Source organism: Elgaria multicarinata, chromosome 1, assembly GCF_023053635.1.
Source record: "Elgaria multicarinata webbii isolate HBS135686 ecotype San Diego chromosome 1, rElgMul1.1.pri, whole genome shotgun sequence".
NCBI classification, from domain to species: Eukaryota; Metazoa; Chordata; class Lepidosauria; order Squamata; family Anguidae; genus Elgaria; species Elgaria multicarinata.
In genome coordinates, this window is record NC_086171.1 from 169,419,375 (window position 1) to 169,444,631 (window position 25,257).

General features: G+C 37.8%; 1 protein-coding gene across 5 annotated transcripts in view; it reads left to right on the forward strand.

Moving 5' to 3' along the window:
• Window positions 1-16,366, forward strand: part of PFKFB2 (6-phosphofructo-2-kinase/fructose-2,6-biphosphatase 2) — a 39,661-nt gene extending 23,295 nt beyond the window's left edge. For 2 of the 5 annotated variants that reach the window (XM_063142877.1, XM_063142900.1), the window contains exons 14-16: window positions 2,842-3,033; window positions 4,961-4,983; window positions 6,843-7,094. In XM_063142877.1, coding sequence (XP_062998947.1) covers window positions 2,842-3,033; window positions 4,961-4,983; window positions 6,843-6,918 — 291 coding nt within the window. In that variant the 3' untranslated portion in view covers window positions 6,919-7,094. Of the gene's footprint in view, window positions 1-2,841; window positions 3,034-4,960; window positions 4,984-6,842; window positions 7,095-16,125 lie in introns of those variants that run through there. The other 3 variants (XM_063142886.1, XM_063142895.1, XM_063142901.1) reach the window with 3 other exon arrangements.
• The last annotated feature ends 8,891 nt before the right edge of the window (window positions 16,367-25,257 follow it).

A 25,257-nucleotide genomic window follows, 5' to 3' on the forward strand; every position in this document is an offset into this window, starting at 1 on the left:
TACTTCACTGCACATAGAGAGTACTCAAGAAGAGATTAGGATTTTCCTGGCACACTCAGCGCTTTCAAAACTGTTTGAGGAAAAATTGATCCTGTTGTGGTAGTTTGCTTTTCGATCAGTTACTGGGTTAGAACTGGAATCAAATCTACAGTGAGGAATTGTCATATTTAAAAGCAATGATTAAATACTGTTTAGCTATGAATAATACATTTCTTTGCCTATATGTATTTTTATTAAAAAAAAATAATTGCCTATCATGATAGCATATCATGATAGAAAATGTTAGACATGAACTTTCACATCTTTTTTCTTTTTGGATGTTTTAGAGTTTTAAAGTGTGTTAATAATGGCATTAGACAAAGAGAAAAGCATTATGCATTACCACATTCCAGATACAGTCTGTTTTGTTTGCTTGAATATTGAGGTGTAAAATCTGAAAACCACAGCTATAATTCCTCCTTCAAAAGCTCGACTTAGGTAGCTCAAACACCTAGTCATCGTTATTACTCTTGGTAAATAGTTCTGTTATCTCTCAAAATGTGAAGTACAGTGTCAATTCAGGCAACCTTTTGCTAAATAGTAATATATTTCTTGTGCATATAACCACTTGGGAAAACTTAACCTTCCCTGTCCATACCGTCACAGGGTGAGGAGAATTTTATCACACATCCAACAAGACTAGAAATCTAGGGAAGCTGAGGGAGCAGTAACTACATTATAAAGCTGAAATGTGACCTCTAAAGTCACATGGTTGATAACCAATGCCCATTCCGCATATCAGCGTGTCACACACGGGGGAAAATATGTGTACGCTATTTCATCAAAGACTTTTTTGTAACGTTAGTGCAGTTGGTATCTTGCATTCAGCACTGCTATTACAGCTGAGTTGCAGTAAACACTGCTTAACAATATTTCTCTGGAGTTCCAAAGCATTAATTACTTTGAATATGTTAAATCTCCTAAATGCTGCTGAAGCTAGTTTAGAGTATGGCATGAAATATATGTCCTATGAATTTGCTGATTTGAAGGATTTACTTTCCGAGGAAATAAGTTCCACAGCATTATTAACACCAGAAATATCGGGTGGTAGCCATTGTAGAGTAACCACTCCAGGTTTGTATTTTTTTTCACACATGATGTCCTTTTTCTGTCAGTTTGCTTTTGTCTTCTGTTCCACTGAAACAAAACTCTTTCCTCTGTAGGAAGGCCTTTTACCAGTCCTCCCACCCAGTCATACCTTCCACATCCAATCTCAATCAGATGTGGACTGGATATCTTGCATCTTTTGGAATTCACACAAAGCAAAATAGTAATAAAAATAATATAAGGAGAAAAGTTGCATAGTAATCTGTGGAAGCATCTGTGGAAGAACTATAGGAAAACGTATGCATGGATTATAAGATTTAAGTAGACTGTTTTTTAGGACTTAGAAAAACCTAAAGTGTGTTTTAAAATGGTAAGGCTCCAAAAGCCATGGAAGTGGCATATGTCCCTCATAGTTAGCCTTAAGTGAAATAGTATTGTATTGATTTGAGTTCTCACTAGATTTCTGGACTAATCAAGAAACCTGAAAATATTCTTCATGAAAAACAGGGTGGAGGGAACAAACTGAATAGTCTTCAGGTTGGCCAGGTGTCGCACTTTGCAAAATACAGTTCTCTATTTTGGAGAGCTGCCAGGCAGAACCTCAAGGAGGATGAGCAGGGGCCTTGAAGTTCCCATCAGCTGTTAGCACCAAGACAGCAGACTGAGGAGGTGCATAGGTCTGCAGAAGGGTTCATGAGGGCTACATGATGTGCCGTCATGGGACCTGTTAGAGCATCCCAAGAAATATTAGGTTGGCACAACCCTACACCCAGGAATGTGTCTGCTGAGTAACTCTGAAGATGCTCTACTCCTCATGTGTATCAGAGAGTACTGCGTTACCCACAACTGCAATTTGGTTGGATCCAAATTTAGTCATAATTAGAGTAGATCCATTGAATGAATGGGACTTATACTCATGATGACTAACGGAAGTTCCTTTTATTTCAGTGGGTCTGCTCTGACTAAATTTGGATCCAACCCTTTCACTTGTATTGTAGCAGAAGTCAAGTGGCTGGAGTTTAAGAAAATTATCTGAAGTCATATGAGGGAGAATAATATTCTGCCTACAGAGTCCTTGAGCCATATCCATAGAAATTCATATTTAAACTGCCCTCGTGGTCCTGAACAGCGTTGTTGTTGTTTTTCTGTAGCATTTGTCAATCATTTTTCAGAAACAACTTTCCTAGCCTTTTCTTCCCTGATAAAATACACATTCTGTTAAACTTTATTGAGGGTTTTTTTTGGGGGGGAGAGGGTTGTTTGTTTCTTGACTAGACATTTTTACTAGATTTGGAAATCTAAATTGCAGTGAAGAAATAGTAATTTATTCTGTCATTTTCTTATATTTGACTGTTTCAAAACCGTCTAGTCTAGCTGTCATTTCAGCCGCTGTTTCAAGTCAATGAAAGGAAAGTTAGCACTGTCACTCCATAACAGCTTTCCCAGAAGGTTATAGGTCAGGTGTTTACAATTAGTGTTGGTTTACTGAAGTTCATGAAGTAGTCAATTAGAAGAGACTTGGTATCCTGATAATATATGAACCAGGCTTCAGGACAGAACACATACTTGAGTGAAGTGTACAAGAGATCAAAAATCCTTCAGTTCATTTGAATAAGAGTGAACCATGCCAAGTAGAGTTATGAATATAGTCATGTATATGTGTTTGGCATCAGAAATACTCAGGGGTATGAATTTTGATTTTCAATTTTGTACCTCAATTTCTCATTCCTTATGATATCCTCCGTTTTCAATCAGAACAACCTTCCAAAGAGCCAAACCCCTGTCAGGATGAGAAGGAACAGCTTTACACCACTAGCCAGTCCGGACACAGTAAAACGTCCTCGCAATTACAGTGTTGGGAGCAAGCCTCTCAATCCAGCAGGGTCTATGCTGTTCCTGGAAGCTCAAGATGGGGCTGATCAACAGAAGCTGCAAGACAGTGTTCAGGTGGTAATTCCTTTATACTAACCTTCTGTCCCAGTTCAAAACAATGCAAAAAAAATTGCACAGTATTATGACACCTACCACTGCTGTTCTTCACGATGTAGAGAAATTGCAATTTCGTGACCTTTGAAAACTGCTGAAGGTGGGAAGGTTTTAAATTGGTCTTTGGATGGAGTTACTATCAAAGGCCAGGATCCAAAGAGCCACCTGTTTGTAATTGGAATGAGTCTGTGCTGCAAAGGTGTGTTGCCATTTTGCCCTTCCAGCTGCAGCCTTTTGCACCACATCTAATACCACTCTAGAGCATCCCCTGACCTTCAGGTGTGACTGATCAAGGAAGCAACAGCCCAGAAAACTTTGGCACAAAGACCTATATGCATGACTTTTTAGATCTTGTCCAAAGACTTTGCCCCCAAGTGCCTATATACTTCGAAAGCTTCAGCATTGAAAATTCCTGTCTAAAGAGAGGTTTTTAAGCTTTGTATTTCGACACTCAAAAGTAATCATGAATTCTCCCAAGCACTGCAAAGCTTTCCTTTTCTTCATCAACCTCCCCCTGCCCCCCACAAAGCATTTCTAACAAAGCAAATGTACCCTATATAGAGGCTATTATGTAAAATGGACATTTTAAAAAGAAATTGGGCAGATCCATAGAAGTTTGCAGTTGAGTTTATGGACTCTGCTTGCTTTTCCAAACAATGCACTGTCATACTTTCTCACAGCATCCATTCATATTTACTACACAAAAGTATCTAGCTTTTTGCTGTGACTCAAGATGCTACATCCAGCTCTTAGATTGGATAAATAAGTGTTTTCGTCAACATGTCTAATACGATTTGAGTGCATTGCCAAAAAAAAAAAAAAATCATTTGCAAAAGTTGCTGCTTGTTTGCCTATTTTTGTTTGTTTTTCTTTTTCATCAGCTGTTTCTTTCGCTAGCCATGACATACATTCTAAATACATTTAACAACAGCAGTTAACAACATATGCTGAGTTTTTTTAACTAACCCCAGAATAGTTGTTTTAAATGATATTGCTGTTTTTATGCTTTTAAATTTTTGTATATTTGTTTTTAATGTTCACTGTTTGTAAACCGCCCAGAGAGCTTCAGCTATGGGGTGGTCTATAAATGTAATAAATAAATAAATAAATAAATAAATAAATTGTTATGAGCCAGATTTGTAGTGGGTACTTCAGACAGCAGTCTCTAGTAGGGCAGGTTCCTGGACTGAGACCACATACAGCAGTCTTCCCCAACCTGGTGCCCTCCATATGTTTTGGACTTCAGCTCCCTTCATCCCCAACCAGCATGGCTAATAGTCAAGAATTCTGGGAGTCCAAAACATCTGGAGCACTTCAGGCTGGGGCAGACTGGCATAGAGACTAGCATGCTGTTCATCAGTTATGTTCCATCTTCTTCTGACCTAGCTTTCCACTGTAATGTGTGAGCAAAACCTGTGATAGAGGCAGATACATGGAGCAGGGGGGAAAGCTTTGCCAAATGAAGGTGGTGCCAAAATCTTGATCTACTTTGTAGAACTTTTCTGAGGCAGCATCCGTTTAAAAAAATCATACTAAGTGACAGTGGGCTGGTGGCCTCAAATCCAGCAAATAGCTCATTCTAAACCAGGAGTGTATCTCTTGGACATGATAGTGCTAAAATGTAGGTGAGAGCTTATTTTAGCACCTTCTGCTCAATTGCATTGACTTGAAAAAAGAGCTGTGTATGTAATTATGCCAGCCCAGTAGTTCTCAAACATGCACTTCCTTGCATTTTGAAGTCACTTCGGGTACAAGCTGACCTTAGTCTCCTTAATTGTGGAGATTGCTTCTGTCCTGTTGTACATGCTGTTCTGCTTTTTGCTTTTTATATCTTCATTGAACTGCTGCTTGAGCTTTCCTGTGCTGTTTTTTTTCCTTTCCTTTGCAGCTTCAATTGGGAAGTGCTTGCCTGTGAGTATCACTTAGAATAGCTTGCATGTGGTGTTGTATGTTTTTGATTAAGAGCCATTTACCAAGTTTCTATGATTCTATGAAGATAAGGTACCAAATAACGTTCCTGTAAATTAGAGTCCATGTAGGTTGGATGAAATATATTATGGTCCATAGATCAATTGTTATTTATGTATTTCAAATGAACAAGATGAATCAAGAACAACAATAAAGTATCAAGTATAAAACTTATCTTTGAGCAAGCTAACTTAAAGTTGTACCTTATCTTCATAGGACCACTTCACACTTTACCTGTTTAAGTATATACCTAAGATCTTTCAAGTTGTAACCTAAAAATGATGAGGCATGAATGTAACAAATAAGTGTAAATCTCCCATACAGTGGGTTGTATCCAATGTTAGGCATACCGAGAGTAGACCCATTGAAACGAATAGGACTTAAGTTAGACTAACATGTATACCATCTACAGACCTGGTTCACATATCATGGCTACCCAGAGTTTAGACAAACCCTGCTTAGCCATGAACAAGCAGGAGTGAGCATCCCAGGATTGATTAGCTCAGCAAGGGCTACCAGGAACCAGCATGCTCACTCACTTCTGCTTCATTCTCAACAAAAATATTGTGACATGCAAAGCAAGCCATGGAATCAGACCATCAGCGGCAAAGTCTCCAAGGCCCCAGACAGAAATCTTTCCAGCCCTGTTACTTATGATCCTTGTTTGATTGTAGATGCCAGGATTGAACCTAGAATATTATGAATGCAAAGCATGTGCCCTACTACGGAACTATGGACCCTACATGTCCCATAGATGTGCACTTATCAGAAAGCAATGACCAGCTGCAACTCTCTCTACACTTATTTGTACATTTCTGTATTAGGATAATTGGTTACCTAAAAAAGCAGGGCTCAGGGCTAAATTACAGTTGTTTCTTCAAGGCAAGCTATGCATTCCCATGGAGCTAGGATAAAGACATTTTTTTTAAAAAAAAAAAGCACTTTGACATAGGCACCTTTTAAATCCCCGCTTTGACAAAGATTAGGCCTAGGTTACAGCAGTGTTTGTTAAGTGTACATCCCCTGCCAATCCATTCCTGTAAAATGATATCTCACAGGAAGTTGGTGGAAACTACTAAGGAGAGGGCAAGACTAAGAACTTCTGATCACATTCTAGTTAAAAGAATAGTGGAAGGAAGTTGCCACTTTGCAGAAATTGCCCTGTTTATCTTAGCTCCGGTAGTGCCTCTACTGTATTTTGAAGAAAGCGTGTGTGTGTAAAGTACTGCCAGTTGCACTCTGTTCATATTGAACTAATCTAATGCTACTTCGCAAACCTTCCAGCAATTATGGATTTGGACGTTGCACATTTGTGCACTCGTGTACCTCTACCACTTTGTAAAAGGCTCCCTCTTGTTTGTTTTTTATTTTATTTTATTTTATTTAAAGTATGTCTATACCACTATATTTTATGTCTATAAAATATATCCAGGTGGTTATAGTAGTAAAAGTATAATGTAAATAGGCAGATATAAATAGACAATATGACTAAAGCGTACTAACACATAGGCATTGGCCATCAGAAAATGATAAAAATGACAGGCATCAGAAATCATCAAAGGCCTTCTTGGGAAGAAAGTTAAAGGCAATTGGATCTGATGTTGATCACACAATCCATATATGCTGTCATATCCTTGTGATACGGCATGCCTTAAAACACTGCTAGCTATATGAGCTATACAACACAGAGGTGGTTGTCCCAAAGGAGCAGAATAGGAAGAGTTGGGAAATACTGTGTAGCCTCTTTCTCACACCATAATGTGAGAGGGGATGTCAATGGCCTCTTATTCTCCTCTCTACAGGGCGAAATCAGACGCAATCATCTGTGAGCCCCTGGTGTCTGCCTCTACCACCAAGCCAAGTGAGATTGTCCCATGAAAGAGGCATTTGCTACAAACCTGTGTACAGAATCGCTAGTCTGTTACATTTACTTCCTCTTGCATTGTTTTGCAATTTTTCTGGCCTACATTCCCCTCTGCTCCATTATTTAAGCAAATGTAACTGGCAAATCTCTCTTGAGCTTTTTCCATTTTATGTGTGAACCTGTCCTAACATTTATGAATCTCTGTTGTTGTTTTTTATTTAATTCTGTGTTCACTGTTACTGCCATGTGTTTTTTTGTGTGTGTGTGTACATCTGGGACAATTTTTATGTAGCATTTTTGCATTGTGGAGTGTGATTTCTGCCCTGCATGTACTAGTGATGGTGACAACTCCCTTGTAACACCTGTACGAATTTCTTTTACTTATTTATGGAATGCAGCTTTCTTGGAAACTGTAATCCATTTTTTAGTCATTTGCTGCATATGGTGTGATTTGATAACCTTGTAGATACAGAATTTTTTTTGTTAAATATTTGCTGTGTGTTGAAAAATGGATGCAGGGATATTTGACTTAAGTGTCTGGAATGTACTTTGGATACTTGGCAATATTCCCATGGATTGCCTTACTGGAAACACTCTCAAAAGAATCGGAAAATGATTTGCGTGCACAATGTGCATTATTATTTGCCTAGAATGTTTCAGTTTTGTTCCTGACTGTTCTGAGAACATTTGTATGTATTTCCCAAATACTAGTGCTTAAATTGCCATAACTGCAATCTAGTTTTGTTTTTAAACCATGAAAAAAACTAAATTTGTGAACTTGCACTCATCCATCCCCTGATAAATCCAGTCCAGTTTGCTGTGGGCAATAAGACAGGTAAATACAACTAGGTTGGTGAACGAGTGCACAGATATAAGAGCATGAATTCACAGTTAAATATATTTTATTTATCATGTTTTATACTGTGCAATATGCAAATACACACACACACACACACACACACACACACATATATATATATATATATATATATATATATATATATATATATTGTACTCTGACTAATGAAGGAACCAGAATGTGGGACAATCGCCAGGAAAAATGACATCATTCAGCCCAGTTACATAAAATTTGTATCTCTTCAAGGAGAAAAAAATATTTTCCATTAAAACAGGAAATAGAGTGCAGTGACAGATCATCAGATGTGAGATGGGTTACACCCTTTGTTTGCACAAAGAGTAGGTCAGTGAAATAGCTGCCTGTCCAGATGCTGTCTTAGATAAGTAATTGTAAGTATATGTGTGAGGAAGCAGACTCAGAACAAAAAGCCTCTTTTATTCATGATTGTTCACAATTAAAACCATTTGATGGCTACATGTAGGAATAGGAGCTCTTGTTAAAACAGAAGTTATGCAGAACTGACTAAGCAGGATTGATTTAACACAAGTATTAATGTGATCATATTTTTACCACTCTTTAACAACTTTTGATTGTGAGAACAAAAGAGAGCCATTCAGGGTTACCAGGAGGTGGTCAGTATTTATTTATTTATTCATTTCATTTGCCCAGTTGCTGAAGCTCTCTCGGCGGTTCACAAAAATCACCTCTCTATTGTGATCATCACCTCTATATTTAACTAGCTTTATTTCTTCAGAAGTAATGGAATGTTAAGCCTTTTTACATTCAGTCTTTTTACTCAGCTTTTTTTACTCCGTCTGGAGTGCTTCACAAATACAACCTATGTACCCTGGCATTTCTCCCACTTCTCCATTCCTGATCACTTTAGCCTAGTATGTACTTCCATATCACAAGGCCCAGTTCCATGTATATGATTTTGTCAGGTACAAATTTAAGCACTTTGAGAAAGGCACAACCATTAGAATTAGTAGATAGCACACTGTTTCCAGGAAGACAGTATACTTTCCAGTCAAATAAGTCCTCAGGATGAATGTGAATTTCTCCATATACACAACCATATGATTGCAGTATTGTGGACCTAAATGAAGTTCAATTGTTTTTAGACAAGGCCCCTTAATCTTAACGATAGAAGGAAGTTGAGGTATAAGTTATACCTTAATGTGCACTATTAGCTACCACTCCATTAAGAATTATTCAGTAAAGATACTAGACTTACTTTCTGAAACTTTTGGGGAGATCCTACCTTAGCTTACCCAGTCATAAAGATGTACCTTCCAATAAAGTATGAGAAACCATTACCTTACTGAGCAGCTGGATGTAATATTGAGGGTACATATTTACATACTTTAGTCCAAAGTAATCATGATCCTTCTAACATAATCAGTTTTGCTCTTAGGATCAAAAGTCCAATAGCCTCATCCTTTTTATTGGGTAATGAACAAAAAAGGGCAGGAACGAGTGAAAAGATAGCTTATTCGTATCAAACTAGTTGACATCTGCAATTTTTATAGTGCCATAGCTTAAATTACTATTGTCTGTCACAAAGTGGCCTTAATTTATACCTTTTACTTGTAGCATATCATACAAAATCAATGTTTTCATGTAGAAGTTATGGGTGGAAGTTGCTGGTACATATACCTAGTCTGGTGTTATATTGTGGTCTCTCCTATAATTTTGAGATTCTTGTTTGAACCATTACGGGAAGTGTGAATTTAGGAGTGTGAAGTATCCTTTAAGAGAATCACTTAAACTGTTAAAATCTATGGCCAGATCTACACCAAGCAGGTTATGACACTTTGAAAATGGTTTGAAAACCATATATGGAGTGTGTCCTGGGCCCCAGTTGTCATGACTGTTATAAACCGTTTTAAAGCAGTAATGTAGATCCTGCCTATGTCTCTTAATTTGTCAGTTTGTAATAAGCATTTTCATAGGCAATTCGCCTGTTTCTTGAGACAAATGATTGTATGTCAAGTTAGAGAGCAATGTGCCTTTTTATCTTTGGCTCCCTAATGATAAACTTGAAATAATAGTGAGACTGTAGCAATGTTTAAATGTTTGTTTCTTTGTTTATTTATTTGTACAACTAAAAGCAATGTAACTGTTTTACCAAAGCTGCAATAATGCACAAGCTTAAATAATGATCTCTTATATTGCACATGTAAATATGAACATTTTGCATTTGGAAAAAGAATATTATGTGGAGATGGCATCAGAGCTCTTTGCAGATCTCCCCACCCCTGCTAATTCATTTTGCCCATCTTTTTCTTCTTATAAATCACACTCATTTTCCAAGCCCTAAAACAAGATGCACCGTGCCTTTTGTTCTATTAAAAACCCCACTGATGTTTGTGGCAACTTTGGGGCCCATCCATCCATGTGAGTAGACTTCTGCTCATGCAATGGTTCTTCACCTACCAGCACCCCCTGTAAACTCCCCAAATCTGTTCAAGAGGGTCCTCTAATTCTCTAGAGCAGATTTGGGGGGATATGTTTTTTAAATTCTTGTATACTTTTAATGTTTACTATTTTTAATTGTTGTAAACCGCCCAGAGAGCTTCGGCTGTGGGGCGGTATATAAATGTAATAAATAAATAAATAAATAAATATGGGAGGCTGCAGGGAAGAGGGGTAATCCATTCTGCCAATCATATCCACTTTGCAGAAACCACTGGGTACAGCCCTCTGTTATTAATTCAGTGGAATTACTTGGAGTGGTATTTATATAGGTTAGTGCATTTTAAACAGTTTTGGTGATCAATGTTTATCCTAGTATTAAAACTGTCACATGCATGCTACCCATCAAAGACAATGGGTAATCAGGGATGCATTGCCTATCAGGGATGCTTTAGGGTGGATTCCTGCATTGAGCAGGGGGTTGGACTCGATGGCCTTGTAGGCCCCTTCCAACTCTGCTATTCTATGATTCTAGTGAGCCAATTGCAAGTTCCTCATTTTTACAGATTTGAAGCTGAGATTTTAGCTATTCACCAGATAGGGGGCATACAGCTGAGAGCATGCTTGCATCCCATTTTGATCTATTTCTGGGAAATCCAAATGCTAATTCTGTTAATTGTGGACAATTATTAAGTCCTCGGTACCACTTTGTGTTACCCAAGGATGTATTGGTGTCAGGAATCAAATAAATCTAAGGCTGCATTAAGCATTTATATGGTGGCACATTTGTTACTATAGCCATATTTATGTTCATGTGCAGAAGCTGCTATAGTTGGAGTGGAGCCATTGATGATGTTGTATATTAAAATATTGTACTGTGTTTCATTTCCCTATAGAGTCATTCACTCAAGCCAAAAAATGTATTGCTCAGTTACCTGAAAGATTTATTGTACCTTATATCTAAGCCATGTCTATTGACTATCTGTATTTATTATGATTATTAGTGATTGTCTTCAGTGATTCAGTGGTTGTATATATTATTTACCAAATAATGCTGATATTGACTTGAAAGACTGAAATATGATTTTAAAATCTGTCCAGATCTTGGAGAGTGGTTAGAGGTTGGTTGAAAACCATTTTCTAAATGCTTCTTGAACCTTTGGCTTGGCTTGGATGTATTGCTAAATCAGATTTAGGTTTACTTACACATGCCTGCTCCTCTTCTCTTCCAGTTTGGCCACAAGCACTTGTCATTACTTCTGAACTGCGAACTGTGGTTAGTTTTAACTATGGATTGTAACTCAGAGTTTGAAGTTGGCTTGTTCAAACAAACCATAGTTAGAGCTAGCTAGTTTCCCCCAACTCAACATAATGACAAACCATGGTGCTTTGAAAACAAAGCAAAGTTTCCCAATTTCTTCACAGCTGAACCAGGAGAGGGGGGAGTGCATGCGCCCAAGGCTTGTTCACATAAGATTAAACCTTTGTTTAATGTTACACATATATTTCTGTTGAAAATTGTCATTTCCCAATGTATGTTTCAAATCTCTTGCATCTAGCTGCTCTCCATATAGTGGTTCAAAAAGGAGAGTATAAGCACTTGGATATACAGAATAATGAAGGGTCCAGCTTTTTTTTAAAGTATGTTTGGAATAGCAAAGATGGACTACATAGCCTGATTTTAACAAGCACATGTATACATGCACATGGGCCACATCAGAATCACGTACTGATTCTAAGCCTCACCTCACATGTTTCAGAAGTAGCTCATGGAAGTAGCTTGAGTAGGATGGGAAGCTATACTCAGAAAGAGGTTGTTGGGTGTGTTTTTAAAAAAATGTTGTTTATGCAGCATCTCTTAATGGGTGTGTGTTTTAATTTGGGGATCTATACTTGCAATTCAAGCAACATGAATGTGTACTCCTTCTGAAAAGCATCAGACTGCCATATAACTTTCTGTGCAGAAGGAAATATAAGTCATAAAGCCAGCAGTTTTTCATATTGATGGCATTTGGAGGTCTGAATTGTGATGGCATGTCTTAAATAATTGTATTTAAATTGTAAACTTTCTTGTGGGCTGAGTAAATAAAATTGTTCCTTAAATTAAACCACCGAGCTTCATTGCTTTCCTTTCATATCACTTCCTCCTAGTGTTCTTTTGAAAACGAGTAAGAAAAGTAAAAATGGAGGTGAAATGACTCTTTTGTGTGAAGATCATTTTGTGTAAAGAGCAATTAGACACCTGTGGCCCTTTGCATCCTACCCTATATGTGTTTTGTTGTACCTGTATAAATGTGAAAAACACCTTTACAAATATTGTTTTATATGGGTATTATCACCTAGGATTTCTTTATCAGAGTTCTTTGAGTCCTAACTTTTCCTAATGTATGAAGTAGGGAAAGATATCAAGGGCAACTTAGTTCAAAATACAGTTTGTGTATTAAAACAATCTGATGTGAACAATAGAAGTACACATCAGAAGTTAATGTCAAGGCCTGAACTACAAAAGCAGATTTAATGAACTATTGGAACCAGCATGGCTTCTTTATACTCCTGCATTTGTTTCTTTTATCAATCTCTGCTTAAATAATTTGTGCCACTCACAAGATGCTTAAGCTCAACTTTATAAGCCACAAGTAGCTAATTTAATAACATATGCCAAACTATGAATGCACAAAATGCATATTATGAAGAACAATGAATTTGCAAATAAAGAGATATCAGTCAAGCATCTCTGGAAATTTTATCTGATAGCACTCTTAATAAGCAAAGGGGTGAAAAAAGAAGTAATGAGCAAACTAGAAAAATATAAACAGATAAATTTATCTTGCTTTGGAAGAATAGCCCTAATAAAAATGAGGATTTTACCAAAGGTAATTTTTTTATTTAGAATGTTACCAATAAGAATATCAGAAAAAGAATTAAAAAGTTGGCAGAGTATAGTAAATATTTTTTGTAATGGTGATAGAAAAGCGAGATTAAATTTAAAAAGTTGGTATGTAACGCAAAAAAAAGGAGGGCTAGGGCTCCCAAACTTAAAATTATATTACGTAGCTAATAGGTTGAGAAAGTATGATAGGACAAGGAGATTTAAGTTGGTTGGAGGATAGAAAGAGAGAAGATACAGATTGGAAATTAGAAAAAAAAATAGAGATTATGCAAAGAAATGGGGGGAAGAAATAGAGAACCCCCTTTTAAAAAATCACTGAGAAATATGGCAAGTATACAAAAAGGATTTACTTCCAAGTATTTCCCCAATATCACCAGTGATAATGATGCAGAACTTTCCGGGAAACTTAAAAGGTAAGTTGGGGGAAAGTTTAATAGAGAGGAAGGTAATGAAGTTAAAAGATTGGCTAGAAAAGATGAGACCCCTAGAAGAACTAAAGGAGAGATTAAAAGAGGGAAATTTAACGTGGTTAAACTATCTTCAATTAGAACAATGGACAAAGAAATGGCTAAAGGATAATGGAGAGTATAGAGCGATTACGAAATTTGAGGAGCTGATTTTAAAAAAAGAAACTGAGAAAAGTGAAAATAAATTAATAAAAGGGTTAACAAGTGAAATATATAGAATACTAGTGGAAAAGGGGGAGACGGAAAGTGTTGGCAAGGTGGTTTGGGAAACTGACTTGAAGGAACAAATAGAGCAACAGAGTTGGGAAGGAATATGGAAACAAAGAGTGTTGAGAAATATGTCTGTGAGGATAAAAGAAAATTATTATAAGATTGTATGGAGGTGGTACCTAACCCCGGTGAGATTAAATAAAATAAATAAGTTGAATTCAGCAAATTGCTGGAGAGGTTGTCAAAAAAAGGAACGTATTTACATATGTGGTGGGAATGCGAATTTGTACAAAAATTATGGAAAATGGTGTTTAATGAGATAAAAGAAATTTTAGGAATGGAGATTGAAGAGACACCTATAGTGGCATTGTTATAATTATATGGAGAATTAAATTGTAGTAAAGAGACAAAAGAATTGATAACGAAGGTTCAAGGGGATTATCATATAGAAGATTGGTATAAAGAAATATGGGATATTGCTATTAATGACAAATTAACATGTAATATAAAAGTTAGACGAAGGATGATAAAAACGAATGATTTTGAGGGAATATGGAAACAGTTCCTAGAATTTGTATTATCAAAGGGGAGTGGGAAAGCACCTCCAGAAGAAGCAATGAGATTTTGGAAACAGGAATAAGATCCCGTGGTTGGGGGGAGCACTTTTATGTTAGGTATGATTATATTAATAGAATAAGCTAGAATATATGTTATCAAATGTTATCTAATATTTTATGTATTATGTATTATTATTATTGTTATTATTATTTATTTATATAGCACCATCAATGTACATGGTGCTGTACAGAGTAAAACAGTAAATAGCAAGACCCTGCCGCATAGGCTTACAATCTAATAAAATCATAGTAAAACAATAAGGAGGGGAAGAGAATGCAAACAGGCACAGGGTAGGGTAGTATTGTTTTATTGTATTGATGTAGTATTAAATTTTAAAAAATTAAATTAAATAAAAGAAAAAATAATAATAAGCAAAGGGGTGTATTCAAAGCTGGCAGTCCAGCATCACTCATTCAGTTGCTCTAATGGAAACTATTGTTAGCACAATGGGAAGCTAGCACTTCCTAGAACGACCCCAGAACCTACCATTTTTTCAGAACAGGACAGGTCAGTAGATTTCCTTTCTGCGAGTTCCACTGACTAGTTCCATTCCAGAAATACTCATTTTGGCTTCTCTGGGATGTACTGGCAGCCATTCCCACCATTGCAAGGGCAGCTTTGGGTACTGCTCATAGTGTTTTATGGCACTGCTGTACAATCCCAAAATTTCAGGTTTCAGAGAAACAGCCTTAGTTGCCCTGATTGATGACTTACACCAGGGAATGGATGGGGGGAGTGCAACCCTGTTGATTCTTCTGGGCCTCTCAGCGGCTTTCAATACCATTGGCCATAGTATCCTTCTGGATCATCTTTTGGGATTGGAAGTGGTTTTAAAGCACTTCCTGACCTTCTTAGAGGAGCGATTTCAGAAGGTGGTATTAGCCTGTGGGGTGCCGCAAGGTTCCATTCTGTTTCCTGTGTTTTTTTAATATACACAAGAAACCTCTGGGAAGTCATCAGAAGATTTGGGATGAACTGTCATCGGTATGCAGATGACATGCAGGTTCTATCAAGGGAGACTGTTGAACTCATGAACCAGTGTCTGGAGGCTGTTTTTACAAACTGAAACTTAATCCGGACAAGATGGAGATATTGTAGGTGGGGAAATCAACTACTCTGGATGGAGGTATACAACTGGTTTTAGATGGGGTTGCACTCCTCCTAAAATCTGGAAGTCTCCCTAGACTCTATACAAACTGGAAAAGTCCAGGTTCCCATGGTGCCCAGTAGTGCATCTTACCAGCTGCAAATCTACCTGGATAGGATGGACTTTTCCTCAGCTATCCATTCATTAGTGATGTCCAGGCTAGACTACTGTAATGCACTGTTTGTGGGACTGCCCCAAAGATGCTTAAAAAAATTCAGCTGGAGGGGGAAAAGGCACATTATATAACAAATTGCAGATGGTTGATGAAAGATGGAGATGCAATGGCATGGTAAAGAATATGTGTATAAGAGCTGGGGAACTAAGTGGTATAGGGAAGGAGGGGTTGGATGCTGGTTAAGTAAACTGAATGCAGTTTCTGGCGTGGAGATGTCCCAAGGGCATAGTCATTTTAGATGAGGAGCAGTCCTTTTCATAGCTTGTGAAACATTGTTTGAAATCTAATGGTGCAATGTGGTTTAACATCATGCACTGATCTTACAATTAGTAGAAAATGAGCAGCATTCTCCAAAATGGCAACTTGGACTGCCTTGGGATCTATGTTTTCATAGTTTTAATTTTTTATATATATATATATATTTGATTTTTCTTTTCTAGAGAAGAGCTGACCTCACAATCTACTAGAAGTAATCCATTTGGGTCATGGAAAATCAAAATGGAGGCCTCAGAAAATAAATCACCATGGACTGACCCCTTGTATTTGACCAAAAAACTGTGCATTTGATGAAGCTGCTGCTGTCTTCGGTGGCTTTCAACCATGATGGAGCACCATGTTTTCTGGACCAATGACACATTCTCTAATATCTCTAAAAAAAGTAGTGGTGGAAAGTCACATTCTGATAAAATTCTACAAAACCAAGATGTAAATTTTGGGCAAGTTTGCTTTAAATCTCTCAAGCTCTACTTCTAGAAACCACAGCTTCTTGAAACATAAGTCATATTTATACTACAAATATAAACTAGTTTCAAACCTGTTTAAGTTCCATAGTTCCCAGCTAATTAAACCAGGTAATGTAGTTCGCCGAAAGAAAAGGGACTTCTTTCAGAGAACTATCAGCAGTCCTGCAAAACTTTAATTCCCAAATTTATTTGGGGAAACTCTGTAAAACAGGAGTTTGCTCTTAAACATTTTGCTTTTCTTCCCTGCCTCCCCAAAACACACATTTTGGTGTGTGTTTTTATTGGCCAGTCTAGATTACACTGTGTGACTTAGGAAAGTTCTTCCTTGTAAAGGAAATTCTGAAAATTACTGTATAGAAGCCTACTGCCTACATGTATTATTGCTTTGCATTGCAAGTGCTAATGCAAAGACTATCTCCTGTTGGTCCTTCATCCATTTGAATATGTAGTGCTGCAACTTCAGTACCATTCACATGGGCACCAATCAGTAAACTTTCCAGGAAAGTGATAACCACTCTATCCATTACTAATTTCCCTACATTTGTTGCATAGACCACTTGCAGTACTACACAAAGTCCTAGTAGAATCATTTGGTTCTGTAGAAATTCTGAGACGCTTCTGCACTTTCTTTCAAGTAAATTCAACCATGAACTCTCTTCTTCAATGTCACTCTAGTGGGCAGCTCTCAGGTATTCATTTTCTTGGTGGGACATAATCTTTAAATTTTTCAATGCACATTTTAAGGAATGGACATAACTTAGCCCAAATGATAGCTGTAAGGTTTCCATGAACAAAGGCAAAATTAATTTGGCTCTGCTATATCCATTTTCATGTTTTTTTGATTTTAACAGGAAAAAACAGACATAACACACACACACCAGGCAAATGACACACTTGTTTGCTAACTTTCCTTAAACCTGTCTTCCAATTTTGATAGACATAATGCTAAACAAGTTGTGCTATTAGCCTGAGGGTGTAAGACAAAGCATAAAAATAGTCCCTTTTAATGTATAACCAATTTGAACATAAGCACATAGCCAAGCAATGGAAATAGGAAATCATAGTACAGGCAGTATCCAGGGTTGCCACTCCACACCCGCAATTGACATAGCTCTCGTATAAGTGACCTCTAGTGCAATGTCAATAATGTATGCTGCCAAGACAGGTATTGGCTTGTGCTAGAGGTTGCTTATGGATTATGTCAATAGCTTAAGCAGAGTTGTTTCCACATGTGCCATCCACATTGCCCAGTCTTTATATATAAACCTGAGCTAGCAAAAATAAGGGACAGGAACTGCTACTAATCAGATTGGGTGCCTTTGCCACATCTTCAGGGTTTTTCTTCTTAATATAATCAATGTTAAATGCTAGAAGTTATACTCACCATGATTTTTAGCTCCCTGCTGAAAGAAATGCACACAGTGTGCTACGGCCGAACTAGACGTGATGTTAAATATGTCTTTGTATTTAACATGCACTAAAAAAATTCAAATAGCTGCCAATGGGAGGATTCATAATGATCAGGATTGCAGGAGGTGGAGTTTAACCCCTTTTCACCTGCTGCAGTCCTGATGAAAATAATTCCTCCAAACCTGCTGGTGTTTGCATTGAGAAGTGGGAGCTTTCCTCCCGACGCAAGTAGCTGCTTCAGAGAAAACTTTTGTTAGGACTGAAGCAAGGAAGGAAAGGGTTAAATTCCCCTTCTCTGGCTGCTGGGAGCCTGATAATGATCAGCCAATTCCCCACCACCACCTGTTTGCATTTTAAAAGATATACACATGAAATTCTAAGACACATTCAATATGTCTACTTTGGCCCTAAATTCTGTATTTGGAGTAGAATGGTCAGCTGACACTGAGCTACGAATTAATTTTCAGACATATCTCCTGTCCTTATACTTTGATTGTTGATATAGGGTAACCATATGAAAAGGCTCCTGTATCTTTAATAGTTGCATAGAAAAGGGAATTTCAGCAGGTGTCATTTGTACATATGCAGCACCTGGTGAAATTCCCTCTTCATCAAAACAGTTAAGGCTGCAGGAGCCCTGCCCACTTTTGTATCTTGTCACTCTACAAAAGAGGGCAGGGCTCCTGCAGCTTTAACTGTTGTGATGAAGAGGGATTTTACCAGGTGCTGCATGTGTACAAATGACACCTGCTGAAATTCCCTTTTCTATGCAACTGTTAAAGATACAGGAGCCCTGTCCTCCTTTTGATATGGTCACCCTAGCTGATATCTACAATTTGCCTGTGTTGAGAAATCATCATGTGCCTTTCTGTGCCTGAATCCTGCATAAAGATAGCACATAAATGCATACCCGGTGAATTTAAAGATTACTTAACTTGGAATAATTTTATTACTTTGATTTTTGCTGACTGGGCCCATTAGAAATAGATTTGGATGAAACCCAATCCTTCCATGATTATTGGGAAGCAAATCCCATATTCAATAGGACTTACTCCCAGGTAAGTATTCATAGGATTTTAGCCTTAGTGCTATTGTTTAACTGTAAAGAAAAAAACATTGATGGTAGCCCACAAAATGAAATTACCATAGAATTACCCATAAAATAAATTACCATTAGCACCTCATATCCACATTCCAATGTGATGCTACCTATGTTTACAATCATGCATAAAATAAGAAAATATTTTACATCTGCGCACAATATACTGCTACCTTTTGCACAATGTTATGAATAAATGTTTCTCATGATGAGCCCTACTTTCATCAAGAGATAAATGATATATTTTATATGCCAAGATGTATGAATGTAACTTACTTTTGTCTTAATTGACTGTAATCACTTCTGTAATGTAAGTATCTTCTTAAATGCTGGGGTAGGTTCTGAATTTGATATGGTTATACCTATCAGCCCCTGGGTCACCAAAAGTCCATGTGATAGGCAAGATGCTTTCTAGTCAGGGATGTCTGAATGATTTGTTTTGTATATCTGAATCTAGTATTTATTGTGAGTGATGTGTTGCCTTAAATTTAGAAGGCAGAATATGTATTTTTATAAGCCCAGCCATTGGTAGTTAATGTTTTAAGTGAAATACTATGCTGATTGTAGTTCTTTGCAATGGTACTTGTGCTCAGTGCCTGAATAATATAATAAATTATTATGATGTCTGATAAATACTCAGTACATACATACTGTAGATGGAACATTGCCCCATTGCATGGCTTATCAAAGTCTTTGTAGCCTCCGTGCAACTAAACTCTAGTACACGCACAAACACACATGTCCCATTTTGTCTTTACTGAACAGTAGCACCCAAGCCAAGTAGTATGATAATGAGCATAGCTCACCCAGAAAGCATGTCACCAGCCTGGAATTCTTAATTTACATCTTCCCTCTTAGCCCTTCTTAGTGTAGGAGTAGAGAATCCTCTTTCTTGTCATGCAAGGGAATAATTATCACCCAGAAGTTGATTTTAGTTTGATTGTCAAGCACAGGGGTATGAAATGTGGTTCACCAATGAAACTCTGAACACCTTTCTGGCACCTGCCAAGTGCCCTAGCCCTTTCCACTTTTTCTTAGCACATTTTCTTACAGCAGTGGGGATGGCTGTAAAATAGGTTCAGTGGTGGTGGTAAAAACTGTTGGTTCAAAAGAGTTCTTTAATGTGTTGGGGCTCAGACTCCATCTCTGCCTTGTATTCAGTCTTTTGAGCAGGCTATTTTTCTGCCATAGGAGGTGTGATGAAGGACATTTTCTGTTGGTGCCCACAACAGTTTATCAAATGGCCAAATGTGCCCACAGCACCAAAAAAAAAAGAGGTTACCTAGTTCTGGCCCAGGTCCTCTCAGGCCACTTCTAAAGCAAATTAGGCCTACTAATTTGTGTCAGACCAATGCGCTTTGGCTCATCAAGGGTGCTCTGAAAACACTTTCACAGCAGCCACACTGGCACATAACATTTTTCAATGTTGTCTTAGTAACATGCCTTCAACTTGAGCTGTTTTAATGCCACACTGACCAGCAGGGTAATTCAGGTTTGGAATTATAACTGAAATACTCAATTTCTTTTTCTCACAAGTCACCATTGGCTTGTACATTGGTACATGAAGCAATCATTGCCACTGAAATGAACAGAATGGTGTGTGAGAGTTAGTTATTGGCACTTCATGAAACCAGAGACCATTTTGATCAGTTCCATGACATTATGCACTGCTGCTTGCTGAAAGCACACCAAAGATGTTTAAAGTATAGAAATCCCCACAAGACCATGAGTAAAGCAGAAATAAGACTTCTGTAAGCATATGAGGACAAAGAGGAGGAGTGGAAAACAATCATAAATGGTCCAACCTTGGCAAGCACTCATGAATTATGCAGTTTCTTTGCTCATGCTGGTCTAGCATCTGAATGTAGCTGTCTTCTCTGTTTATTACCAAAAACTGTACAGATGGCAATAACATGTTCAAATGCATCATGGCCGAAATTTTATTACTTTGCATTGATTGATTATTTCACTGTTTTCATAGAATCATAGAATAGTAGAGTTGGAAGGGGCCTACAAGGCCATTGAGTCCAACCCCCTGTTCATTGCAGAAATGTACCTTAAAGCATACCTGACAGATGGCTGTCTAGCTGCCTCTTTTGTTTTTTAGTAACTAGCATACCCATTTTGATTTTTCATGTTTTTGTTAGTAAGATAATGTTTTGTTAATTACTTCCTCAGTGAAATATGTCAAGCTCAGTACATACCCTGAAAAGGGACTGTGAATGCATGCATGTGTAAAATATTCTGGAAATGATAGGTTCAGGGAGAAATCTGCAAACTGCACATTCCTTTTCAAAATAATTCTGTATTTGAAAGAAAGTTTTGCACTGAAAAGAATGTTGATTTTTAGGTTGAACAGTACAATGTTTATTTGCAATCTTATTTCACTATGTATTTGTGCAAAGGCCTACAATTACTTGCGTATAATAAAGCGTTCTATTAATGTTTGTTTCTCTCCTGATGTATATTTGTCACTGTCCTCCTCTTGTTTACTGGGCTTAATCTTATATAGGCAATAGTTTATTGCACAACATATATTTACAAATGGAATTAAATCTCATTTCCTGGCCATGTTCAGCTCAAATGGAAAACTCTGGTTATTTCAAATAATCACATTGGGTTGGTTACTGCTGGTGGATCCAGCCTTTGTTCATTTTAGAAAATTTCTACACTGCCTTTCAGCCTCCAAGAAACCCTACAAGACAGCTTCAAGATTAAAACACAAAACTGCAATAATATGAAATAAAAACAAATACAACACTTCAGTTTTAACAACAATAAGAGAGGGGAATGAAACAAATGTAAGCATACAATTCTTACAGCACAAATGGATCTTCAGAGCCTTTATGACAGCCAAAAGACTTATATTATCACATTAGAAAGACAAATTCACACCTCCCATAATGCAATGGATTGAGGACCTAATAACATTATCAACTTTTGAATGAGTGTTATATAGACACAACTTGCAAGTGGATAAATATATGATATCTGGTTTGCTTTTCTTGAAAACTTTGTATAACTCTCCCTTTTGGGGCGGGACAGTACATACGATGGAAATTATGATAATTCTATATGCACAGTGTATTTTTTCCGTTTTCACGATTTAGGCCATAGCTAGACCTAAAGTTTATCCCTGGATCATCCAGGGGTCAAACCTGTTCATCTAGGTGACACACAGGGGATCCAGTGCTCAGGCAGGGGCGAACCCTGGATGATCCCAGGATAAACCTTAGGTCTAGCTGTGGCCGTAGTTTCTGTTCTGTTTGTTCACAATAAAAAAAGATTTAAAAAATAGATGGTAATGTTTTCAAATTCAATATGGCAGAACTTTTATTACTTTGCAATGAAGAGCAATTATTGCACTGTTTTGTACTTTAAGTAGATAGCCAACCAGCTGTCAGCCAGGGACCAACAAAGCAGGATATGGTGCAACAGCACTCTCTTCAAGTTTTTACTTCTGCTCTCCCAATGGTGCTATTATTTCATTTTAGAAAATTTCTACACTGCCTTTCAGCCCCCAAGAAGGCCTCCAATCTATTATTATTATTATTATTATTATTATTATTATTATTATTATTTGTATCCTGCCTTTTGCCAAATCTACACCTTGTGCCATATCATTACGATCCCATCATGGTAACGCTATATCCCTCTTGCACATTTATACCTCAAAGGACACACAATGGCTGTGTTCAGACATCACTTTAAGCCATGATTAATAAGTTACTCAGAGTAGCTTATTTTGAGAATAAGCTACTGTTATGCCTCACATGATAAGAAAAGTTACTGCATGCTGTTTATTAAGCTAGGGTGACCATATGAAAAGGAGGACAGGGCTCCTGTATCTTTAACAGTTGCATAGAAAAAGGAGTTTCAGCAGGTGTCATTTGTATATATGGAGAACCTGGTGAAATTCCTTCGTCATCACAACAGTTAAAGCTACATAAGCTATACTAGAGTGACCAAATTTAAAAGAGGGCAGGGCACCTGCAGCTTTAACTGTTGTGATGAAGAGGAAGTTTCACCAGGTTCTCCATATATACAAATGATACCTGCTGAAATTCTCTTTTCAATACAACTGTTAAAGATACAGGAGCCCTGTCCTCCTTTTCATATGGTCACCATAATTAAGCTACTGTGTGTAATTGACTCACCTCCCTAGCCCCTGTTCTTCTGCAGTCCTCCTGTCTGTCGCTGTTTTGGGAGGCACCCAATCCACAATGAAAGCCCTGTGCATTTACTCCAGAGGAGCAATAATCCCAAGTACCCCCAGAAGGGGGAAGTGGCTAGGTGTTTGCAGCATCAGGACCAATTCTCATAGCCAACCTCATCTACTAAGGAGGCACTTGATGCACTATGAAAACACAATGCCCTACCTCTGAAAGCAGTGAAACTCCCAAGTGCACCAAAAAGGGGGAGATGCCTATTACACCATGGAGGGGAGGGAGGCTGCAGAATCAGGACCAAATTCATACCCTGCCTCCTCTACTAAGAAGGCACCCGATCCACTATGAAAACACAGCGCCATGAAAGCAGTGAAAATCTGAGGTGCACCAAAACGCAGGAGATACCTATAACACCTTGGGGGGTTGCAGGTTTGGGGCCAAACCTCACAGCCTGTTACCTCTGCACTGCTGGTTTGGTCCCTTTATCGTGTTCCTAATCAGTAAGCCAGCAAACTGTTTTGACTGTGCTTGCCACACAGCTCTGTAGCCAGCCAAAATAAACCCACTGGGACCACCACACAACACATTAACCAATAATGGGTTAAACAGCCCACTTTGCAGACCGTGGCTGAGTTTGGACGACACACTAATCAACTGTGGTTAATAGGAACAGAATGGGAAACAACCGTTCATTAGCGTCTCATCCGAACTCAGCCCATGGGTTATCAGAATTGGTTATTTTGGCCAAATAAGCCATCGTGGGTTAAAAAAAATTCCCACCAGTTGACACAGTAACCCATGATGGGTTATTGTGTCATCTGAACCCAATCAATTACATTGTTGCAGCAGTTTGGATAATGTGCAATAAAAAGCAGGAAATAACACTATGGTAGCAGTATATAGAACGTGTAATGTGCCCCAACAGTTATCACTTCAATACCACTAGCCCTGGACTGAAACACAAAAGTACAATAATACGATATAAACAAATACAACACATCAGTTAAACCATTAAACAGCAAGAGAGGGGAATAAAACAAATTGTCAGTATAAATATACATTGCTGTTTCTGACTGCTTGCTCGCTCATTTGCTGTATCAGACATGGACTCTGGTTAATTGTTTTATTTTAACCTCATTTTCCAGCTGAGTCTTAGCTTTCCAGTTGGCTCACAAAAAAATCCAATAGAAAGAACAATTAAAACGTAATGCATCCAGCACAAGAAAGCCAATAGCAGGACAATTGTGAGATCTTTCCTTTCCAACCTCAGAAATGGACTTCATTGCAGACATTCACAACTGGCATCACCTTTTGACACTTGAAGTTCCTAAAGGTCTCACTGTAGGTGCTGCTGGTCACCTGGCACCACAGATCCCTACAGGAAAGGTCTCAGCTTGGCTTATTAAAGTCTTTATTGACCTGCTTTCAGAGCAACAGACCATTCAAATTATCTATTGGAAAATTTCTATTTGTTTCCAGCAACAAACTGGCACAAAACATGGACAACAAAGCATTTCAATTGGACTGAAATTACTTCTCTTTCATTTCACATAAAAGCTGGCCAGACAACTCTACGTTGGAAATTAAGGGAGTAGTTAATCTTTATCCTTAATCTTCCATTGGCCTGACCTGAAAACCAAGTCTTTGATTTGTTTTTGCTATTTTTTCAGCTGTATACGTTTGTCATTTAGCTGTATACGTTTGTCATTATACACGTCATAGATGAACCACACAGGAAAACACATTTCTCCTCTTGTTGTTGGGAACAGAATCACACTAGGCTCTTGGTGCCTGCAAGCCTACAGGTAAGCTTCCCACACTTTTAATTACTTCCTTATTTGACTTCAGAATAGGAAACATCTAAGAAAAATGAGGGGATTGGTAAAAAGTAAGTTGAAAGGGAAAGTCAAGAGGGTCAGACCTCTTGAAAACACTTGGGGTTATTCAAAACTATAGTAACAGAAGCTCAGCTAAAATGTAAACTGCAGATCAGGACTGATATCACCAAGACCAAGCATGATTAACGAGCAGAGTCAAGCTATTAGAGGCTAGAAGGCTTCCTTCAGAAAATGGAAACCTTGGCCAAATGAGGAGAAAAGAAACACAACTTTGGCAAAAGAAATGCAAGCAGAAAGTATGGGATGCATAAAA